At 51.2% G+C, this 18,888-nt stretch overlaps 7 protein-coding genes across 7 annotated transcripts; 4 read left to right on the top strand and 3 right to left on the bottom strand.

Annotated features, from left to right (window-relative positions):
- Nucleotides 1–92: 92 nt before the first annotated feature.
- Nucleotides 93–1,374, top strand: CPAR01_05765 (C6 zinc finger protein; the record flags this gene model as incomplete). Its single annotated transcript, XM_060490041.1, has 2 exons — nucleotides 93–165; nucleotides 734–1,374. 2 exons carry the CDS (start codon nucleotides 93–95, stop codon nucleotides 1,372–1,374), a joined length of 714 nt encoding a protein of 237 aa, XP_060351507.1.
- A 678-nt stretch (nucleotides 1,375–2,052) lies between these two features.
- On the top strand, nucleotides 2,053–3,809 carry CPAR01_05764 (cytochrome P450 monooxygenase; the record flags this gene model as incomplete). Its single annotated transcript, XM_060490040.1, has 5 exons — nucleotides 2,053–2,094; nucleotides 2,146–2,946; nucleotides 3,015–3,329; nucleotides 3,398–3,564; nucleotides 3,647–3,809. The coding sequence occupies 5 exons, from the start codon at nucleotides 2,053–2,055 to the stop codon at nucleotides 3,807–3,809; spliced, it is 1,488 nt and encodes a 495-aa protein (XP_060351506.1).
- A 610-nt stretch (nucleotides 3,810–4,419) lies between these two features.
- Nucleotides 4,420–7,226, bottom strand: CPAR01_05763 (uncharacterized protein; the record flags this gene model as incomplete). Its single annotated transcript, XM_060490039.1, has 8 exons — nucleotides 4,420–4,495; nucleotides 4,563–4,641; nucleotides 4,697–5,227; nucleotides 5,298–5,505; nucleotides 5,574–5,677; nucleotides 5,761–6,031; nucleotides 6,091–6,387; nucleotides 6,444–7,226. 8 exons carry the CDS (start codon nucleotides 7,224–7,226, stop codon nucleotides 4,420–4,422), a joined length of 2,349 nt encoding a protein of 782 aa, XP_060351505.1.
- Nucleotides 7,227–9,502: 2,276 nt separating this feature from the next.
- Nucleotides 9,503–11,236, top strand: CPAR01_05762 (uncharacterized protein; the record flags this gene model as incomplete). Its single annotated transcript, XM_060490038.1, has 1 exon — nucleotides 9,503–11,236. The coding sequence occupies one exon, from the start codon at nucleotides 9,503–9,505 to the stop codon at nucleotides 11,234–11,236; it is 1,734 nt and encodes a 577-aa protein (XP_060351504.1).
- Nucleotides 11,237–12,105: 869 nt separating this feature from the next.
- Nucleotides 12,106–13,014, top strand: CPAR01_05761 (uncharacterized protein; the record flags this gene model as incomplete). Its single annotated transcript, XM_060490037.1, has 2 exons — nucleotides 12,106–12,466; nucleotides 12,524–13,014. The coding sequence occupies 2 exons, from the start codon at nucleotides 12,106–12,108 to the stop codon at nucleotides 13,012–13,014; spliced, it is 852 nt and encodes a 283-aa protein (XP_060351503.1).
- Nucleotides 13,015–14,011: 997 nt separating this feature from the next.
- On the bottom strand, nucleotides 14,012–15,922 carry CPAR01_05760 (uncharacterized protein; the record flags this gene model as incomplete). Its single annotated transcript, XM_060490036.1, has 1 exon — nucleotides 14,012–15,922. One exon carries the CDS (start codon nucleotides 15,920–15,922, stop codon nucleotides 14,012–14,014), a length of 1,911 nt encoding a protein of 636 aa, XP_060351502.1.
- A 1,036-nt stretch (nucleotides 15,923–16,958) lies between these two features.
- On the bottom strand, nucleotides 16,959–17,767 carry CPAR01_05759 (uncharacterized protein; the record flags this gene model as incomplete). The annotated part of the gene is made up of 2 exons (XM_060490035.1): nucleotides 16,959–17,303; nucleotides 17,354–17,767. The coding sequence occupies 2 exons, from the start codon at nucleotides 17,765–17,767 to the stop codon at nucleotides 16,959–16,961; spliced, it is 759 nt and encodes a 252-aa protein (XP_060351501.1).
- Nucleotides 17,768–18,888: the final 1,121 nt, after the last annotated feature.

The following is an 18,888-nucleotide window of genomic DNA, read 5'->3' as shown; positions in this document are numbered from 1 at the left end:
TGACCTCGGCTGCAACCCACTGACGCTTGCCGCTGGACCCCTAACTACTTGATACTTAGTGCCCGCCAAAGCTGTCAATGCCAGACATTGACATGGAAAACCTTCCTTCCATGAGAAATGGGCCCAAGAGAGCTCATAAGAAGGTTCGAACGGGATGTGTTGCGTGTAAGACGAGGCACGTAAAAGTAAGGCAGGCAGCCATCCAAGGCCAAGTTGAGCCCATATCTAACTTCTATTCGGGATAGTGCGATGAGAGAAGACCACAATGCAGCCAATGCACTAGGCAAGCTATTGCCTGCAGTTACCCTTCACCAAAACCATACCCTCCCACGGAGATTACGACATCAACTCTGTCTCATAGTCTCTCCTTCAGGGACGGAGCACTTGATCTCAATATGCTTGATCTCGAACTCATACATCACTGGACACTCTATACATACGATAGCTTGACAGTCAGCCCTGTGATTCGGACTTTCTGGTTGAGGAATGCGGCGCAAATCGGGTTCCGCTGTGACTTTGTCATGCGGAGCTTACTGGCCCTGTCCGCCGTTCACCTAGCAACTCTGAACCCAGCGCGAGAAGAAGCCCTCTTTCGACATGCACTGAAGCACCACAACACATCGACAGCGGCAACTATTGCATCAATACATCATATAGACCAAGTGGAAGATATCGCAATGCGAGAAAACCTTTTCCTATATTCAATGTTCATCATGTTTTATAGTACGCATAGTCCACTTCCCTACTCGACCAACATGTGGCGCTAACATCCCCGGTACTCTCGTAGTCATCTCACAGACGGAACACCCCCAAGATGCCTTGTTTGGCCGTCCGAGTCGAAAAGAAATATCATCACCGGACTGGATGGTGTTCTTCCACGGATCAAGATCAATCGCGCTGGCGTCAATGGCACTACACACCACGACCAGTCTAACTCACCCAGTCATTGGCTACACGATAGGAATGCTCGCAGACCGTGAGAAGACGTCAAAGAAGCAATACCTCAGCACCTTACTTGCTCGCATAAGACAAACCGAGCTGAACGAACATTACGAAACGTACCTGCACGCCGCGGAAGAGCTTGAAGCGACTTTTGCGGTCCTGGCCGAGTTTCCTGAGAGCAGAGACATCTTTCACGGGTTCCTCTGGATTAGCAACGTATCGGACCATAGGGGAGATTTGATAGCTTTGATTCAGGACCATAATGCCTCCCAGGAAGCACTGGTCGTGTACACGTACTTTTGCAAAATAATCCAAAGGCTTCCGACAAGATGGTGGTCTGAAAAATGGGTCCGAGGACTCAAGGATGGTGCGTTTGCCTCCCTTGATGAGGAACATCGAACCTGGGTCGTTGAACTGCCAAGTTGGACTTGATTCGTCCTCAAGCGCATGGCTTTGTTCAGTCGCCTCGGACATCAGGAGTCACCCGCAGACGTGCCAGTATGATCTCCATATTCCCCGACATTGACTCGTCTTTTACGAGCATCCATGTTCCCCCGAACGGTCCACGGACAGCTCTGACAGCTAACCGATGACAACCTCATCGTACCTTATGCACATGGCGTAAACTAGAAAGCAACGCTGATCCTAGTGCCGAGATGTCGGAAAGCAAACGTCAGACGCTAGAACCAATGCAATACCTTGGCTTTCATTGGCTGGACGCTAGGGTGGACATTGTGCGATAGGCGAGGAGCCGTTAAGACAAGGTCCGCCGTTCGGGAAACGGCCCCCGGCTTGGAAATTGAGACCCGAGCTCCTGGGAGATCGGCGGGCCGGGCGGCCTGCGTTGCGCAACCGAGCCGGAGCCAGGGGACGGACTGACAGGACAGAGTTGTACTTTTAGGCCGTTGCTCGGCGGACGACTCAAGTTGGTCTTGCGAGAGTACATGGAATAGAAATACCCTAAATGAACCCCTCGGCATCTGTTTACGTGGTTTTTTGAGCAAGAATCATCAAGCCAAGCTACAATCTCTGTTACAAGATCTCAGTTGATACTCGTCTTCTCACTATCTCTTAGCAGTCACTGCAGCTAAGTCTGTCATCACATTCGCGATGCCTTCAGCCGCGTTGTCGCTCCTTGTTCCAGCGGCCGCGGTATGTCAGCCGGAAACAAAAAAGCCTCACCCAAGCTAATCACTTTCTCAGCTAAGCATCTACGGAGTGGCAACGGTCATCTACAACCTCTTCTTCCACCCCTTACGCCGCTACCCGGGACCCAAGCTATGGGCAGCTACGCCTGTACCTGCAGCCGTCAACATCCTCCGAGGCACTCCCCACCTGACCATTCTGGAACTGCACAAGCGCTACGGCGACGTCGTGCGCGTTGGACCCAACGAGCTGGCACTTGCACACGCTGACGCATGGAAGGATGTCTGCGGACATCTCAAGCGCGGACAAGACGAGAACGGAAAAGATCCAAAGTACGGCAACGAAGAGATGGACAAGAGTCTTATTTCGGCATCACGCGAGAGGCACGGGCCCGCACGACGACTTCTGTCTCACGCGTTCTCTGCTCGAGCAATGGCGGAGCAACAGCCCCTGATGGACCGATTGATCAGCCTCTTTATTCAGAGAGTACATGAACACAGCAAACGTGGAACGGTGGCTATGGATGCTTCCAAGTGGTTTGAGTGGACGACGTTCGACATTATTGGGGATCTGGCCTTTGGCGAGCCCTTTGGATGTCTGCAGAACTCGGCCTCGCACCCTTGGGTGGACAGCTTCTTCGCGTCCATGAAGATCATCCCGTGGATTCAAGCCATTAGCGACTTCCCTCTCTTCTCTGTGTTAAAGCCTCTCTACTTCATTCTTTTTGTTCCCAAGGATGTGCTGAAACAGCGGCATCTAAGCCAGGTGATGGCCGAGGAGAATCTGAAGAAGCGGCTGGCTATTGGGGGTGATCGGCCAGACTTTGTTCAAGCCTTGTTGAAGAGCGGCGAGAAACACGTGAGTACCAACTATCGAACCCACAGCCCAAATCTCCTACGTTTTCATCTCACAGATATGGTGTGTAGGAAATGTCTCCGATGGAGATGAGGGATAACATGGTCCTTCTCACCACCGCCGGCTCTGAGACAACTGCTACGACTCTCGCGGCAACGACATACTTTCTGGGCAACCACCCCGAAGTCCTCGCAAAGCTGAACGCCGAAGTTCGCTCAGCATTCAAGAGCGAGCAGGAGATTGATTTCAACAGCGTCCAGAGTCTTCCTTACATGCTTGCTGTTCTCAGAGAGTCAATGCGAGTTTATCCTGCTGTTGCGATTGCCTTGTTGCGTCAGACGCCTCCGAGCGGTGCGCAGATCGCCGGGGACTGGGTCACTGGAGGAGTGAGTTTGCCTACCTACATGATGCCGCGGCTTGTTTGAGTTTCATGCTAACATCAAATACCATGCAGACGACTCTTGGTATCTGGCAGTATGCTGCGTATCACGATCCCACTAAGTTTCTTTATCCGGACGCATTTATCCCGGAGCGTTGGTTGGATGATGAGCGTTTCGATGGCGACCAGAAAAACTTGCATCAGCCGTTTTCCTATGGCCCTCGCAATTGCTTAGGCATGAAGTATGTTTTCTAGTACTTGAACGTGCTCTTCCTCGACCTTGAGGTCTTGATCGAGATGGTTGCTAACATCATGCGTGTCTAGCCTTGCTTTTGCTGAGATGAGGTTAATTCTTGCCCGCATGATTTGGAACTTCGACTTGGAGCTGGCGCCGGGGAGTAAATCTTGGGCAGCTGGCCAAAAAGTTTTCTTCTTCTGGGACAAGCCTCCCTTGTGGGTGTACTTCAAGTCCCGACAAGAGCGATGAAGCAGTTGGTACCCAGTATGTGCAGATAAGGTGATTTCAAGATAGGTACGTTAGTATCAAAGTCTGAATGGCAACATCTTGTTTTGCATACGGTACCTTAGTCTGCTCTCACTTGACGGCTCTATCTCAATGAGTGGAATGCGCCGCCTTAGCCTCGGATTGCTGCCTTCATGTTCAGTGAGAAGTTCTTACATGAAACTACCAAGTTAGTTGTCGCTCAATTGAAGGTATGCAAATCCGCTCTTGTAACCTTGACAACTGCAAAAAGAGTGATCGAGTATATATATGGTAGCATTATAGGCAGGGAGAGAATAATTATGCATGCAGGCTAGAGACCAGCCAGAAGGATCTTAATATTTGCAGTTCTTGTTTGCCGTCTTAGGCATGGAAAGCAATCGGAAAGAAAATTCTCGTGAAAGCTTGGAAATTTGGTTTCTTTTTTGTATGACCCTAAGAAGTAATCACGTAGGAGTATCAATATCATGATATCACGATTGCAATCACTTGAGTACTGGAGACACCAAGCGCGGACACATTTTTTTTTGCATCCTATACTTTGCTGAAGACAGATTTAGCCAAAAAGATACGAATAGGACGCTCTTGAAGCAACTTACTTGAATGCTACGCCCGCGTCACTTGAACTGATCCCAGTTTGGATAAAGGTATCAGACCACACCTTGTTATACCTGAGGTGCCAAATGTTAGGTTTTCGCTGATAGTTTGAAATCTGACGCTCGAACGGGAAGGGCGAACCTATTGCAGATATAATAAGGGTTGTAGGCACCGCGGTTGAATTGAAGAACCCTGTAAAGGAAGACAGAGGCGCATTGATCTTTGTGAAGAGAGTGTTAGACGTGAAAGACGGCTCGTGGATGGAGTAGACTGACCTGTGCACTTAGAGAGACACCACTGCTCTATTCCGCTCGTCACTCCCTCACTTGCGCTATCAGAAGTGGCATCGTAGTCGGCACTAGCTACTCCATCACGCTCCAAAACCTTAGTAAAGCCTTGGGGAGCATCACTCCATGTCGGTTTTGGTGGCGGGGAAGGCTGTGCGGATGCCGATGACGAAGGCGCAGCAGAGGTTGGAGCTGGAACAGAGGTCGAGGTCGGCGCCTCTGGAACAGAGGTGCTGGTGGGAGCTGCAGAGGCAACGGAAGTTGCCTGACAGGAACCAGCGCCTCCCGAAGGCGCTGCTTGGCGACGTCTACCCGCAGAAGATCCAGGGGCAGAACATGCCAAACCACGAGGGTCAATACCGTTCCAGATGACGGCGGGCTCGCCCTCGACTCTTGAGTATGCGAGAGATTTGACCATCTCCTTGACGTTTGTGGCGACTGAGCCCGGGACCTGAAGACGCGCCTTGTGCTCGTCTTGAGATAGCCAGACTGCAATCACGCCAGCGACTGCGGGAGCGGCTTAAGATTGAGTGTTAGTCATGTGTGCTTTTCAGACTGTAGTCTTTGTCAAAACATGTCAAATACTTACCGAACGAAGTCCCATAAAGCTCCTGCGAACCGGCAGATCTACCAGAGGCACAATCAACGAAACCGGGGGCAGAAACAGTTAGTTGATCTCCAGTGCCTTGGGAGAAAAATGCACGGTAGCCGTCATTCTCAGTCGCTCCAACGACGATGATATCCGTGGTAGGCCCGAAGAGAGCAGGGTACTCCGTCACATCATCCACGCCATATTGCTGAACAATGAAACGTGATTAGCAAGATGGAAGGCCAAAAGTAGAAGGCGCAATTTTGGAACACTCACAGCATCATTTCCAGACGCCGTGACGATGACGATATCTTCCGCCATAAGGGCTACAAGCAGTAGCTTGTACGCGGTGGTGGTAGACGACAATTTGTCGGGAATACCTGCCATAGGGGGATGGTTAACATGTTCTGAAAAGTGCAGCACAACCAGGCCGATAGAGAACGATGCTTGTCGTGAGACTTACGAGATCCTAGGGACATGTTGATGACAGCTTTGCCTTCAAGCTTCTTCTGGAAGACATCGTTGCTAATCTCAATCAAAGCTGTGAAGATAGCGGAGAGCGAGAGAGTGCCTGGAAGCTTCACGGCAATCAAATCAGCTCCCTTGGCGGTGCCGTATGCTGGTCCGGCTGCTTTCGAAGCTACACAGGAGCCATGGTTCAAGAAGTCAGTCTCGTCCTTCGTCGCGCCAGGGGCGTACATAAAGCCCTTCGTTCCCGTCATGCCCGTCCATTCCTGTGCCATGAGTTAGCAATTGGTCTTGGACGAGGGCATGCTTTTTGAGGATTTCATACGGAGTTCTCAGCATTAGCGCCCGTATCAATGACATAAATCGTGACTCCCTTTCCTGCTTCAGAAGCATATCCGAATCCAGGCAAGTCCGCAATGCTTGCTCCAGCTGGCTGCGAAATTGCCTTGAGTTCATCAACTGCATCCGATTGTAGCGCAATGTCAGACGGGTTAGGAACACTTGTCTTTGGCGAACCAGGAGGGCCAGTCGCTGTTGGCTGGCGCGATGCAGATGAAGGCGGTGCAGAAGATGACGGCGGTTGCTCTTCTTCCAGCCTCTCATCAGGAGTGACCCCGGCAACCTATGTGTTCTTTTAGTATTGTGAGCACTTACGTACTTAAAGAAACTTAGACTTACACCAGGGCGCTTGGACATAGCGTCTGCCTGCTCAGTAGTGATGTTCGCCTTGAACATGGCCACCAAGCCGGTGCGGTCACTAATGACCTCCTCCAGTGACCTTGGTGCAGCATCTCTTGAGAGTGTGCTGTTGAGGTCTTGAATCTCTTGTTTTGTGGAGTTTTGCGAAGTGAGAATGATGTAGGGCGTTGGTACAGCTGTGGATGACGGTGTGGAAGACGATGTTCCAGATGTTGAAGTAGGTGCTGCGGAGGTAGAGCTGGGAACAGACGGAGCAGAAGAAGGAGGCTTGGATTCTGCCGGATCCGAGGTTTGCGGATTTTGCGATGGGGCCGGATTCGAGATGTTTTCAATCTCAGGAGTATCACCGTTCGCTCCGGTACCGATGATTGACACAACAGCTCCGGGAGCTAGTGCGTGGGTGACACCGGCAACCACGAGAGATCCGCCGCCAGCACCAGCTACGTAGGTTGCTCCGATAACTGCTACGACGACCTCTCCACCAGAGATTGTCTGAGTTGTCGGTGCTGAGCTAGACGTCCCGATGGTTGTCCATGTGGATGATACGCGTGTGGATGTTCTAGGGTCGGGAGTGATTAGGGGTTGTGTGGAGGAGGCCCTGGTGCTAGCTGGTCTTGTCGTGTTTGAGACGGGAGCTTGCCTCGCCATCAGATGGCGTCTGCTGTGCATCAGATCGTTCCGGCTATCCTGGTGCGGGAGAGAGACGACCCCGCTGCTGAGTAACAGCAGGGCGATCCCGCGGAGTAGGCCGTTGAGATGCATATGAACGAAGGGGTAGGTAAAGAATGACTGTGCTCAAAGAGCGAAGGTAAAGATTGAATGAGTGTCAAAGGATTGTGAGCGATGGACAGATGCAATCGACGGGGAAAGAACCATATTTTGGTACTAGAATATATAGAATTCTTACCGTCTAAGACGGGTCACCAAGGCTTCTGCTAGCGGCCGATGCACTGAGGCCATAGCTGCCATCTCAACTTTCCCGTCTTGGCGTAAAGTTTAGTCGATCAATTTACTGTCAGGAGAACTTTGCGCCATGTTAACGAGCATGATCGCGAGAAAGCTCCCGTACGTGCCTGGGCTGACTGCGAGCTGCTGGTACGGTTATTCTTAGCGATGGTGCAAGTCGCTTACACGATGCCGATAATTTAAGCCATACGGAGATAAACTTTAATAATGTTTGGACTGACAGCTCTAGAGGCGTGGCAGCCCTACGAGTTCATGACTCGTGGACGAAGAGTCCAGGCTTCGTCGCCCCTCCTTCAGGAACCCGCGACTTTATGTGAAGCACGGATATTGGTTGCGTTGTAATAAGAGGCTGTGTACCGCGCGCATCTTGACCAATACATGCCGATTTAGCCGTTCAGGTCATGTTTCGGAATCCGCAGTGCCTTGGCTTGCGGATAAACTTGGAAATTCGTGGCCGAGCCCGAATCGACTGGGGGTTGACCTAATGAAAAGAAGCCAGATCATGACGCGGTCGATGAAGTTATGAACAAAGTGCAGGGCCCATCTGGCAACTCCTCGTTATCGCTATGGAGGAGAAGAATAGCCCTAGTAACAACCTAGTGGTAGCTGTTCTGGACATGAAGGTAAGTACTGACGCGCGTGTGGTGCGTCTGCGGCCTCGGAGGACTCGGAGTGAATCTGAGACGCTCTCCGTGCCTTATGATTGATTACAAATAAGGGGCCGATGATGAGACCTACTCGATATCTGCGTCAAGCTAGAACTGAATATTCCATCAACAGCCAGATGGCGTGAACGCATGTGGACGGGTTTTCCTATAAGGTAATAACGAATTATAGTTACAGTCGATCTTACTTCCATTGTTTTCGTCTCTGAAAGGTCCAGAAATAAGCGAAAGCTGGAGAAAGACTAGTGACGGATATACTGACGGCTTTTAGTAGTTGATGGGATAACACGGCATTTTCTTAGCAACTCCTTAACGTGTATCCGCCAACAGCGAGTACCTGAGTGAGTTCAGAAGATCACACAATGAGATCACCCGCTCTTGGCATGTTTTGATGGTTTCAAGGTGGTACTGCGTGTCCGTGAGTTTCTCATCATTACATTGTCGATCTCGATGCCACCTCGACCTATTACTACTGCTCCGTTACCGCGATTCCCATCTCGTGGTGCTCCTGTTCTTCTTTTTACCCGAGTCCACGGATTTCCATACACAACTACAGAAAACAAATAAGATCCCATCTGCAACGCACATATGTCTGCCTGGAGTAGATAGGAAAACAATATGCAGAACAAATGGCATTGCGAAGGTCTCTTGTTGACTTCCAACGGGTTTCGTCGAAGCATTTGGAGTCTTTACCATCTCCCAGGCTCTGGATGGGCGGCTAAGAGAGCACGATCCAGGGTTACGGAACACCACAGTCAGAACTCTTCGGACTTATGTCAATTATTTTCCGCGAAATCTTATCTAAGGACAGCAAGACAACAGGATCTTTGAATTATGCATGACGCAATGAGAAACTATTTCACTAGGAATGCCGACTTGGCTATGCGAGTATCAAATATGATTTGATGTCCAAACTAGGAGAAAAGAACCTGCGAGAAAGGGAGTCCGTCTGAGCGGAATATATGAATGCTTGTTGGAATGTCGAGACGTTCGACATCGTATTTAGGGGCCAAAGTCACATTCTGGAACTCAGGAGGTCCTGTCGTCAACTTAAGGCCATCCGAGTTCCTTCTCATATCCACGTCGCCAATAAAGGCTGTACTGCTCTGATTACAATTGATTTGTGAGCTGATCGTTTAGGTGGCACCAAGGACTAATGAGCCTAGCGACACTGATCATTCAACTCCAGCGAGCCAATTGGGAAGAGACGCTAAGTCCTGAGCAGTAACCGACACCGCTTTCCCCTCCCTTACTTTTCTCTCTTCAACATCGCACAGCAACCAAGTGAGACAGGTCTACAGCGCTTTATGCATCGGAAGTGACCGTCGCGTTGCTGTCATTTTGCATGTACTCGACGCCAAATTTTCTAGTTTAGTGTCCTCGTCTGCCGACAGCAGTGGCCTAGCGATGGCTCTCTTCTCGACGTTGAAGGATGCTGAACCTGAAAGGTCCGAACCACAAGAGTTCGCCTACGCTCTCCGATGCGTTCAATTGCTTGCAGGCTATGGATCCCAGCCGATCAGTTGCAAATTGAAGCCATCTGTATTGGGACAGATCCAGCACAAGTATGAGGCGTTGTCATACGCATGGGGCGACACAACGAAGGAAGTCGAGATTCTTCTGGAAGGACAACCATTCAAGATCACCAAAAACCTCGAAACGGCTTTACGTCGCCTGCGGTTGGCAAAAGAAGATCGCTTGTTGTGGATAGATGCAGTATGCATCAATCAACATGATCGCCCCGAAGTCAATCTGCAGGTCAAGAGGATGTGGTCAGTGTACAGATACGCTTCGAAGGTCATTGTTTTCTTAGGCGAGGGTACGACTGATACTCATCTCGCCGTCGACCTGATACAGGCTTTGGCGAGAGAGGGTGACCGGCTTGGCCATCGGCGCGTCACGTCTTTATTATTCACCAAAGATGCTCAGCCCACGAAAAAGGCTCTACAAAGGTTAATGAGCAGTCCATGGTGGAGCAGATCCTGGGTCATCCAAGAGTTCGCAGTTGCGACCGAGGTTGCTTTTGTCTGTGGTGACCTAGAGTGGTCCGGTGAATCCTTTTCCGAAGCACTGCGGACCCTGGTAGATGTCAGATTCAATGCAGCTCTACCGCGCGGACAGGAATACTTTATGAGGGAGATCGCATCGACACCGATAAGTCATCTGATGACGGCGCGCAAAGACTACCAAGATAGCCATTCGGAGGCGTCAAGGTCCAAAGGCGCCCCCAAACGAGACCCGCTCAGCCTTCTCTACAGGTTTCGGAGTTTCAAAGCTTCCGACCCTAGAGACAAGGTATACAGCTTGTTCCATCTAATCGGAGAGGTCTCGATGCTACAACCGGACTACAACCGCCCTGTCAAAGATCTCTTCATAGATGTAGTCAAAGCTTCCGTCGGCTCGTCGGGAACTCTCGAGGTTCTCTGCCATCACAACAGGACAAAAAGTTGCATGCCCGACTTGCCGACTTGGTGTCCTGATTGGACCGTGCAACGAGGCCAAAGGATTCTCCTATGGCAGAACGACTATGCAGCTGGGGGTAACGGAAGCAAGCCTTCAGCCAAATTCGAAGGAGATGAGCTACTGTTGCAAGGTAAGGTCCTGGATAATATTGAGTGGGCGGTGTCTTTTGAGCCAAAGATGTTCAGGAAACCGGGGTTGGTCTTTGATCAAATTATGACAATCCAAGCCCAGGTGCTAGAACGGGCGTCTTTACTTCCGAGTGGAAGTCAGGGGGCTACTTCGTTGGTCGACTCGTTTCGAAGAACTTTGGTGGGATCCCGCGTCAGGATAAGAGGGCCGCGTCACGAGGCGACGGTTCTCGGTCAAGGTGAAGCTGACAAGTTCTGGGACGCCTGGTATGTTTTGATGACTGACCAAGAGTCATCGGGAATGCATGGAGCTGCGAAAACCTATAATGACGCTTTATACAGCGCATTAGCTGGAAGAGTCTTCTTCATTTCTGAGAAGGGCCGCATGGGGCTGGCTGACAACCCGGCAAAGGCCGGCGATGTCGTTGGCATTTTTGCTGGTAGCCGTGTCCTCTTCTGCTTGCGGGAGAAGGCGGGAGGAAGGTCAAAGAGCGATGAAGATTTGAGACGCACTTATAGTCTGGTTGGTGAATGGCGAGTGCTCCCCTAATCTTTTATGAGAATCCCAACTGTCTGGCTACTTACTAACAGTGTTGAATGGTAGTTACTTGCAAGACTTCATGGAAGGCGAGGGCGCCTCTCCTGAAGACACAATGTCACCAATTTATCTGATTTGATCACGTATTATAAGTGATTCCTAAGTCCCCTCATTGTCCATGGTGGAGGGCTAGGTTTTGAACAAATCATAAGGTTCGGTTCACTAGCGGAACCCTCCAAAGCACACGTGGTTTACAGGAATGAAGAGAACGCAGTTGTTTCGGTGGCTACAGGAGGTCCAATGTGAGGTAGATAAGGGAGACCCCAATTTAGAAACAAAACAACAAAGAAGATGACAGCGAAGAAAAGCGCGCTTCGAAGAATTAGCGAGGTGTCCTAGTCCGCTACTGGCATACCAGAAATTATCAGATGGCCCCTTGCCTCTTCCGAAGAAGGCAATTCAATCGTCGGTGCAATGCCAAGCACCGAGGCCCCTTGTGATTGCGGCCCGGAGCTTAACCCCGCAAGAATGGATTCGACTACACTACGAATAGTCTAGTCTCAACAGTGAGTAGGTGGATGCAACATGCCACGACTATCCTAGGTAGGCCAGGGGCTGGGAGCATAAAGTGTTGCTGGGGCATTCTACTCCCCACAAATAGTCGAGGGCCGTTCATGCGCCGGCAAGCTTCTCGCCTTGACTCCAGTCTTTTCCAGATCTGACCTTTCTCTTCATAGACGTTCCCGACCACGCCAGATATTCTTTCCATTAAATCCAGTCTCTCCATTTCTCTCTACTCAAGCAGCAGTATCTCTGGGGAATTGTCATTGTTGGCTTACACATAGCCCCCGAAACACCGATAAGAAGGAGATCGTGTCGTCATGACGTTAAGCGAAATCACCCCTGTCCCTGCACCATGGAAGCTCAAGGGCGACGTCTACTTCTTCAGCTTCTGGGTGCCCAGAAAGCAGGCAGAGCATCCTCCAACGATCACATACTCTCCACTCGAAGCGAACTCTTCATTTATTTGCCCAGATGGTAGCCGTCCCCTTGGAGGGATCAGCATGATCCAGATCATTCGCTACACTGAAAGTCCAGTCGGTCCCTATGATGAACTGATCTTGAGTCCGGGATTTCACGAGTATACGATTGAGGAGAACGGCAAACGCATCAAAAAGAAGAATGCAAGAATCACCAGGATCTACGTTTCGCAGAAGTACACATGCTGGAATGGGCGAAAGAGTGAGTTTCCTTTGTCATTCACCACAACGCTACGCTAGTTGCTCACAAAGGAGGAAGATTGGAACATTCCTAAACATCTAGCAACCTTCGACTGGAAAACAAACTCCGACGGTAGCACTTCTGTGAGAGTCTTCCCTCACGACACATCCGGTGACATCGAAGAAACCGCGGCAAGCACCACACCTCTCTTCCAAGCCACGTTCAAGCCTATCCCATATGTGCCGTCGTTCCCCCTCTCTCTTGACATTCTGAAGTACGTTGGTGTGGATGCAACTCTTGTTCAGCCCCCATTGCCCCAGGGAAGTGGAAGTCAGGGGGAATTACCAGGGACCGATCGCTGGTGCAGCATTGCGCCAGGTCAAAGCTCAAAGAAGACGAGTCTAGGTTGGTTCGATATCCGACAAGCTGATGAAAAGGGTCACATTATCGGGGAACACGAGAACTTCTGGCCTATGCTTGGAAGGTGGCAAATTGGCATGAAGATGGAGGATTCAGTTGTTTCCTTTCCCGAACCTAAATATTGGGACGCACCCAAATCGGTCCTGTAACCAAGTATCGAGCCATTGAGACCAAAGGACCGGACTATTGTGCCAGCGCCTGTGTCGTAGTAGTAGACCTCAAGGTGAAGTGCCATGGGTATTGTACATGTATACATTATGTAGGACGCCAAGTAGCAAGGAGACCAATTCGGGATCTTTCGCGCTTGACGAAGCCTGTCGACCCAGTCTAGATTGTTCCACCCATACCTCTGCAAACCCACCAAGGGATGACAGCTCATCTACAGGGAAAAGACGTCTGGCGGTTGTCTCACTGATTGCGCGGGGCTTTTCAGCCAAATCGAGTTATCGTCTCTGACGCCCTAACTCAAGCTCGCCTCAGTGTGAGTCCCCCACTGCCTCAAGTATATATCCTGAGAAGCAGGTGACAACATAAGGTAGGATGCTGGCCAACAAAAGATTGTGTAATGCTCAAGTACCTGCTTATTATTCTTTTGTATCACTTTTTTATTCTTATTTTTATTATCTTTATCATTTCTATTACGAGTCTTATTTCTTTTTCCGTTCTCATTTATACTACTTTCATCTTATGTATATTCCTTCGTGAATGCTATGTAAAGAAGAATAGGAATAATAATGACGATAGGAGAGCTAGGTAGAGCACTTGTAGACTAGCAATCGAATGTTGTCACCCACTCGTCTCCTAGAAGACACATGTTGGCAGCGGTCTGGCCATCTGAAACGGCTAGGCAATAGCATCACAGGGATTTCCACTGTAGTACTCTCGTATCAAAGTAGGAAATTTCTCTGTCTTAAGCCGGCGGTTCCATTTAAGGTAGGCTTGTCAATAAATGTGTTCATCCAGGTATCGACCACTTAGTTTTGGGTTGTTTTGAACGGCCTAAAGAGCAAGAAGGGTCCTTGAGTTGATATTCGATTGTGAGACACTTCCATTAGTCGTGAAGACTTGATTGTGGAAGTGAAAAGATAGGCGGAGAAGATAAAAATGCGACGCTCGCTCACGAAGTACGTTATCTGTCCGTTGAATCTACCTAAAACGCATTCTATCCTTCATCAACAACCCGTAATCTACTGCGTTTACGGCCTCCCCCTTCATCAAACCCTGCACACACGACTCACCCACCAAAAGCCAGAAGTCTCCCTCCTTACGCACACAGTACGGCACATCGCCGCCTGCAAGCACGACAACAGCATCTCCCTGCCGAATATTTGATGGACCAATGCCCATTCTCCCGTCTGCCGTAACCAAGAAGGCCCTATCGAAACCATAGTTGTGAACCAGGCTCTTGTAGTAGTCTGCAGCTCCACCGGATGATAAGTCCTGGAGTACGGAAAGAGCATTCGGATCCCCGCTCTGCTCTACGCACAAGGACGAAAGTGATATGTCGTTTAGCAGAAGATGATGGACATAGGCTGCGCCGTCCGCGACAGACTGTTCCCAGTCCCGGCCGACAAAGGAATGCTGCTCGACTGTAGTTGCGCTAACAAACTGTCTCGTCCAGGCAGATATGGTCTCCCGTTTGAGTGTCTTCAGCGCCTCTGACAAGATGCGCGTCATCTGCTCTGTAAAAGGCTGCTCGGGTTCAACCTTGCGAGAAGGATTCACACCAAACGGCAAAGCTACCTCGACTGTGGTCACCCTGATACCCACGAGTGAGAGTACTCGCGGATCGCCTTCATGACGGATCTCAAGTTCAAGCCCAGACGCTGCAGAGAATTGTTCGAGAAAGCCGAGTCTGGCTGGCCTAGACTTGTCTCCGGCATGCACCCACGAGAGACTTGTAGCGATGCCCTCGTTGGGATTCTTGAAATCGCTCCAGTCCGGGCACCACGAGGGTATATCTAGACTCTTCTCCCGCTGTCTTCTGGTGATACTGCCATCAACACAACGTGCTCGGGTCAAGAACGCAAGCGAGCGGCTTTGTTGCAGCATGTATCGCCCAACCCTCAGGTATACATCCGTCACGTCAATCTGATAGTCTGGTCTCAGCTCGAGAGGCATAGTAGCCAGATCCTGGCATTCGCGAGCAAGACCCATGAGTCCATAGATCTTGTCCCTCTGGTCGGTGGCGTTGAACTTGACCTGCGTGATTGAGACGAGCGCATCAAGGGGCCACAGCGTCTGCGCTCGCTGGAGATTAGCCATGGTGTCGATATTGCGCAGCTGTTCGGGCACTTGAGACAGTCGCATGTAGCCATTTTTGCGCAGCCAAGCCGTCGCCCAGCCAAAGTAACTCCAGGGGAAATACTGATCCCCGTGGAGGAAGATGGGATCCTGCGTCGACAGGGCGACCTCCTGAACGACCCAGATCCTAGAAAACCACCGCCTCCTTACGAGGTTCTTAAGATGCGACCACCGAAAGTCTTCCCATGGCGGCAGGCCAGAGGCTTCGTGTGCAGAGGGTCGGTACATGCGGGTGGGTATGTCATTCGGCTCCGTGGCTCTGGGATTCTGTTGCCTGAAGATGTGGTGTATGCTGTCCAGCAGCTCCCACGCGCCGTAGCAGTCGCTGGAGTCGGGACCGAGCCAGATAAGTGTTCTGATGGCGCTGCGGTACAGCTGGCCCATGAGGGAGACTTGAGCCGCGCGCTCGTCGGGATTTGACTGATCGATGCAGATGCTGTCGATCCAGATGTGACGAACGGGAGGGTCGAGCTCGGAGTTGCTTCCTGCCAATTGCGAGAGCCTGTGAACGCAGGCGGCGAGATCAGCTCCGAGCGTGACGACTTGGCTTTTTATGAGGACGTCCCGGTAGCTGTGCTGGCTCGTCCAGCTGTGACTAAGGGCGTAATATGGAGGAGCCTCGCGCAGTTCGACTACTTCTAAATTTCCCACTTCATCTGAGTCGGGGTCTGGATTCAGCCGCAGAAGCCGAACTTGGTTGGCCTTGAGAGGATTGTAGAGGCCGGCCTCTTTCGGGCCCTGGTGAGTGCTCATATTCGATTGTCACTGGAAAGATTTGAAGAAAAGCAGCGGGGTGTGGCTCCCTTCCGTAATTTCTACGAATTCCTATGGAGAATGAAACTTGAGATGCAACCCTCGTCGCATTCAGCCTGGCCTGCCTATCCCCCGCCTTCTTGGAGAGGAATCCCACGTCATTCGTGGAACTGGATTAAGTGCACAGGCTTACAGGGTTTACATGTGGCGGCAACAGCCACAGACGGCTACTACGAAGGGGCTCAGCACACAATACTCTTCACTACGCATATGTCCTTTTACTCATGAGGCGGAATTCGTACAAGTTGAATAAATTGGGAACCATTCCTCTGCATCCATGCTTGTATAGCGTACTTAAGGCTGGCTCAGGAACTCCTCCGGATAGCGACCCGAAAAATAATAATAGGCAGAACCCATGAGACACATGGGGTTGTTACTAAGGCTCCTAGTCTGGCTCCTACACAGTGATCCCGCCGATTCTCGCGAGGTAAGGTACCATTGCAGCACGCTCGGACGCAGGAAACGTGGGTGTTCATCTAAGCTTCTCATGTCTTACATGACGATATGGGCAGAAGTGGGACCCTGCTGCTTGGGACGGCCCGAAGCGAGTGCCAGCGGTTTGACTGACGCCAAACTATAAACACCTGGTCACCAGAGCCCGACATGAGTCAAGACGGCCTCCCTGGCCTGCTGTATTCGCCGAGGAGTGTCCCTCATCCGCGTTCGAAGTTACATGCGATTTAACATGAAGATGGGGAACTCCAGTCTGGTTATCTGAGCTTGCATTAAGAGCCGTCCCGGGTCGAACGGTTCTACTATACAACAAGAACTACGAGAGACTCAACACTGAGATTGCGGCGCTAAGAGTTTTATGTGATCATTCTTTCGGCTCATACTTGACTTTCACACTGAGCCAGAGATCCTTCATGGTCATCAATGTCACCGGTAACAATGGAGGATGTGGTCATGAATCGTAAATTTTACAGGATATCTAATGCGCTGAGCTCTCTACATGAATGGGGAAATTTATTGAACTCTAAGCTCTAACCCTCTCCTGTCCAACCTTGGCAGCAAGCTCCAAGCCCTCAGCGACGTCGTTCGGCTGGGACAGGAAGGGGGAGTGGGAGGCCTTAGAAGAGTAGGTGATGGCCGTAGGGCCGAGAAGAGTGGCCATACCCTGCTGGACGGCGAGGGGGATTGCCTTGTCCTCGTCGCAGAAGAAGAACATGGAGTCAATCTCGTGCCATGGCTCGTAGGTCACAACATCGTCGAAGACCTGGGCAGACTGGTGCTGCAGCTGCTCGATAGCCTTGGCGCGAGTCTCAGGCTCAACATCGTGGTAGAAAATTTCCTCGGGAGTCTGGGCGTAGACGTAGTTGCCCTGTGAAAGTGTGAATATCGGGATGGCGAAATCGTTCAGCTTCATCTTACCTCAAACTTCATCCATGGGAGGAACTGGCCGCCAAGCATCTCTCTGATGCACTTGCCCTTGGGCACAACGAAGGCGGTAAGGTAGACGAAAGTAATGACACCACCCTTCTTACCCTCTTTGATGCGCTGCTTGTAGCCAAGACCCTCGACGGCATTGGCTCCGACAAGACCACCGTAGGAGTGCACAACGAGAACGATCTCCTTGCCCTCGTCGGCGAGTCTCTGGAGGACAGCTCTGACGGCATTGGCATCGTCTGTGAGACCCTTGGTGGGGGGCTCAGCGCCGACAGAGGGGTACTCAACGGCCTCAACGGGGTAACCGCGAGACTCGAGGAGTTGCTGAGCAGGCGAGTAGCAGGTCTCCTTGTGCCAGGCACCAGGTGCGAGGACGAAAGTGGGCTTGGTGGTAGACATGGTTGGTGGTGTGTGGGTTGTGTTGAAGAGTTAAGCGAGGATGGTGAGCTCGGCAGGGGAATTCCAGAAAAGTCAAAAGCTTGAATCATTGACTGGCAGAAGGAAGACGCTGCCATGCTATTAAATATGAGTGATATCTGATCATGGGAGCCGGCGCTCAACTCGCGTCTGCCCCTCGCCTCACCGCAATCCATCCTTTCCCCTCACCTTTGTAAAACGGCAGCTTTACGGCCCCGGTGATATCCCTGAAAGACGCGCCTTTAGCACGCCTCTAGCTCCCTGGAAACCCAATCCGGAACTCGGGAAACCCTGGAAAGAGCCCACTAACGTACGGCAACTGCCACATCTCTCGCGAGAGCTACGGAGTTGCGTGCGGGTCGGGCGACTCATGAGCTTCATTGCGTCGCACTCAATGCGGAGCATTCTTCAGCGGCACTCCCCAACGAGGTCGCATTGTCCAGTAATGGGCCGAATTCAGATTGATTGGGGTCTTGTCAAGAGGTGCGTGCGCACGTCAAGAGGGGACCTCAAGGATACTGTTCCCGGACGACTATGCCGGCGACTCTTCTCTTCAGGTGTCCTTGACTGGGGTCACTTCCGATGATTCCCTTGCCAAGTTGATTTCTGCACCGATTTCTGACAACAGCGTCGTAGTAGGCGACCCTTGTGTCATTTTGCATGCTTTGTTTGGAATGTTTGACCCTCAGCCCACGTGTAAAACGAGAGGGTCTTCGGAAGCAGGGTATTGGTGGAGGGGTTGCTCGACGATCAATGACCTGGGTCAGTCTCTGTTGGGGTGACGTTGGGCAAAAGCGCTGTTCAATCCACCACTCCCCGAAAGCTGACATCGCCGCTACCTGCTACCTAGGTCGCCTGTACATAATGTCTCTTCACGAACTTACCCAGCTAGCTCACGTTGCGCTACCCGCTCTCGCAAAATCTGGGACGTTGGGAGCATTATTTCTGATAGGGGCCGTATAACCGGCCCATCGGAACAAATTCATGAGGGGGAGAGTACTCGGCGAGCCAGCAAATGCCATCAGGCTGCTGATACGTCGGAAACAACCTGCGCGCATCATCGGTCGTCATCAAGACAAAGAAATAATTCGCCGCGGGTATTG

The sequence above is a fragment of the Colletotrichum paranaense genome, assembly GCF_030867605.1.
Source record: "Colletotrichum paranaense strain IMI 384185 chromosome Unknown Scaffold_4.1, whole genome shotgun sequence".
Lineage (NCBI taxonomy): Eukaryota > Fungi > Ascomycota > Sordariomycetes > Glomerellales > Glomerellaceae > Colletotrichum > Colletotrichum paranaense.
This window is presented reverse-complemented; position numbering and strand designations above follow the sequence as displayed.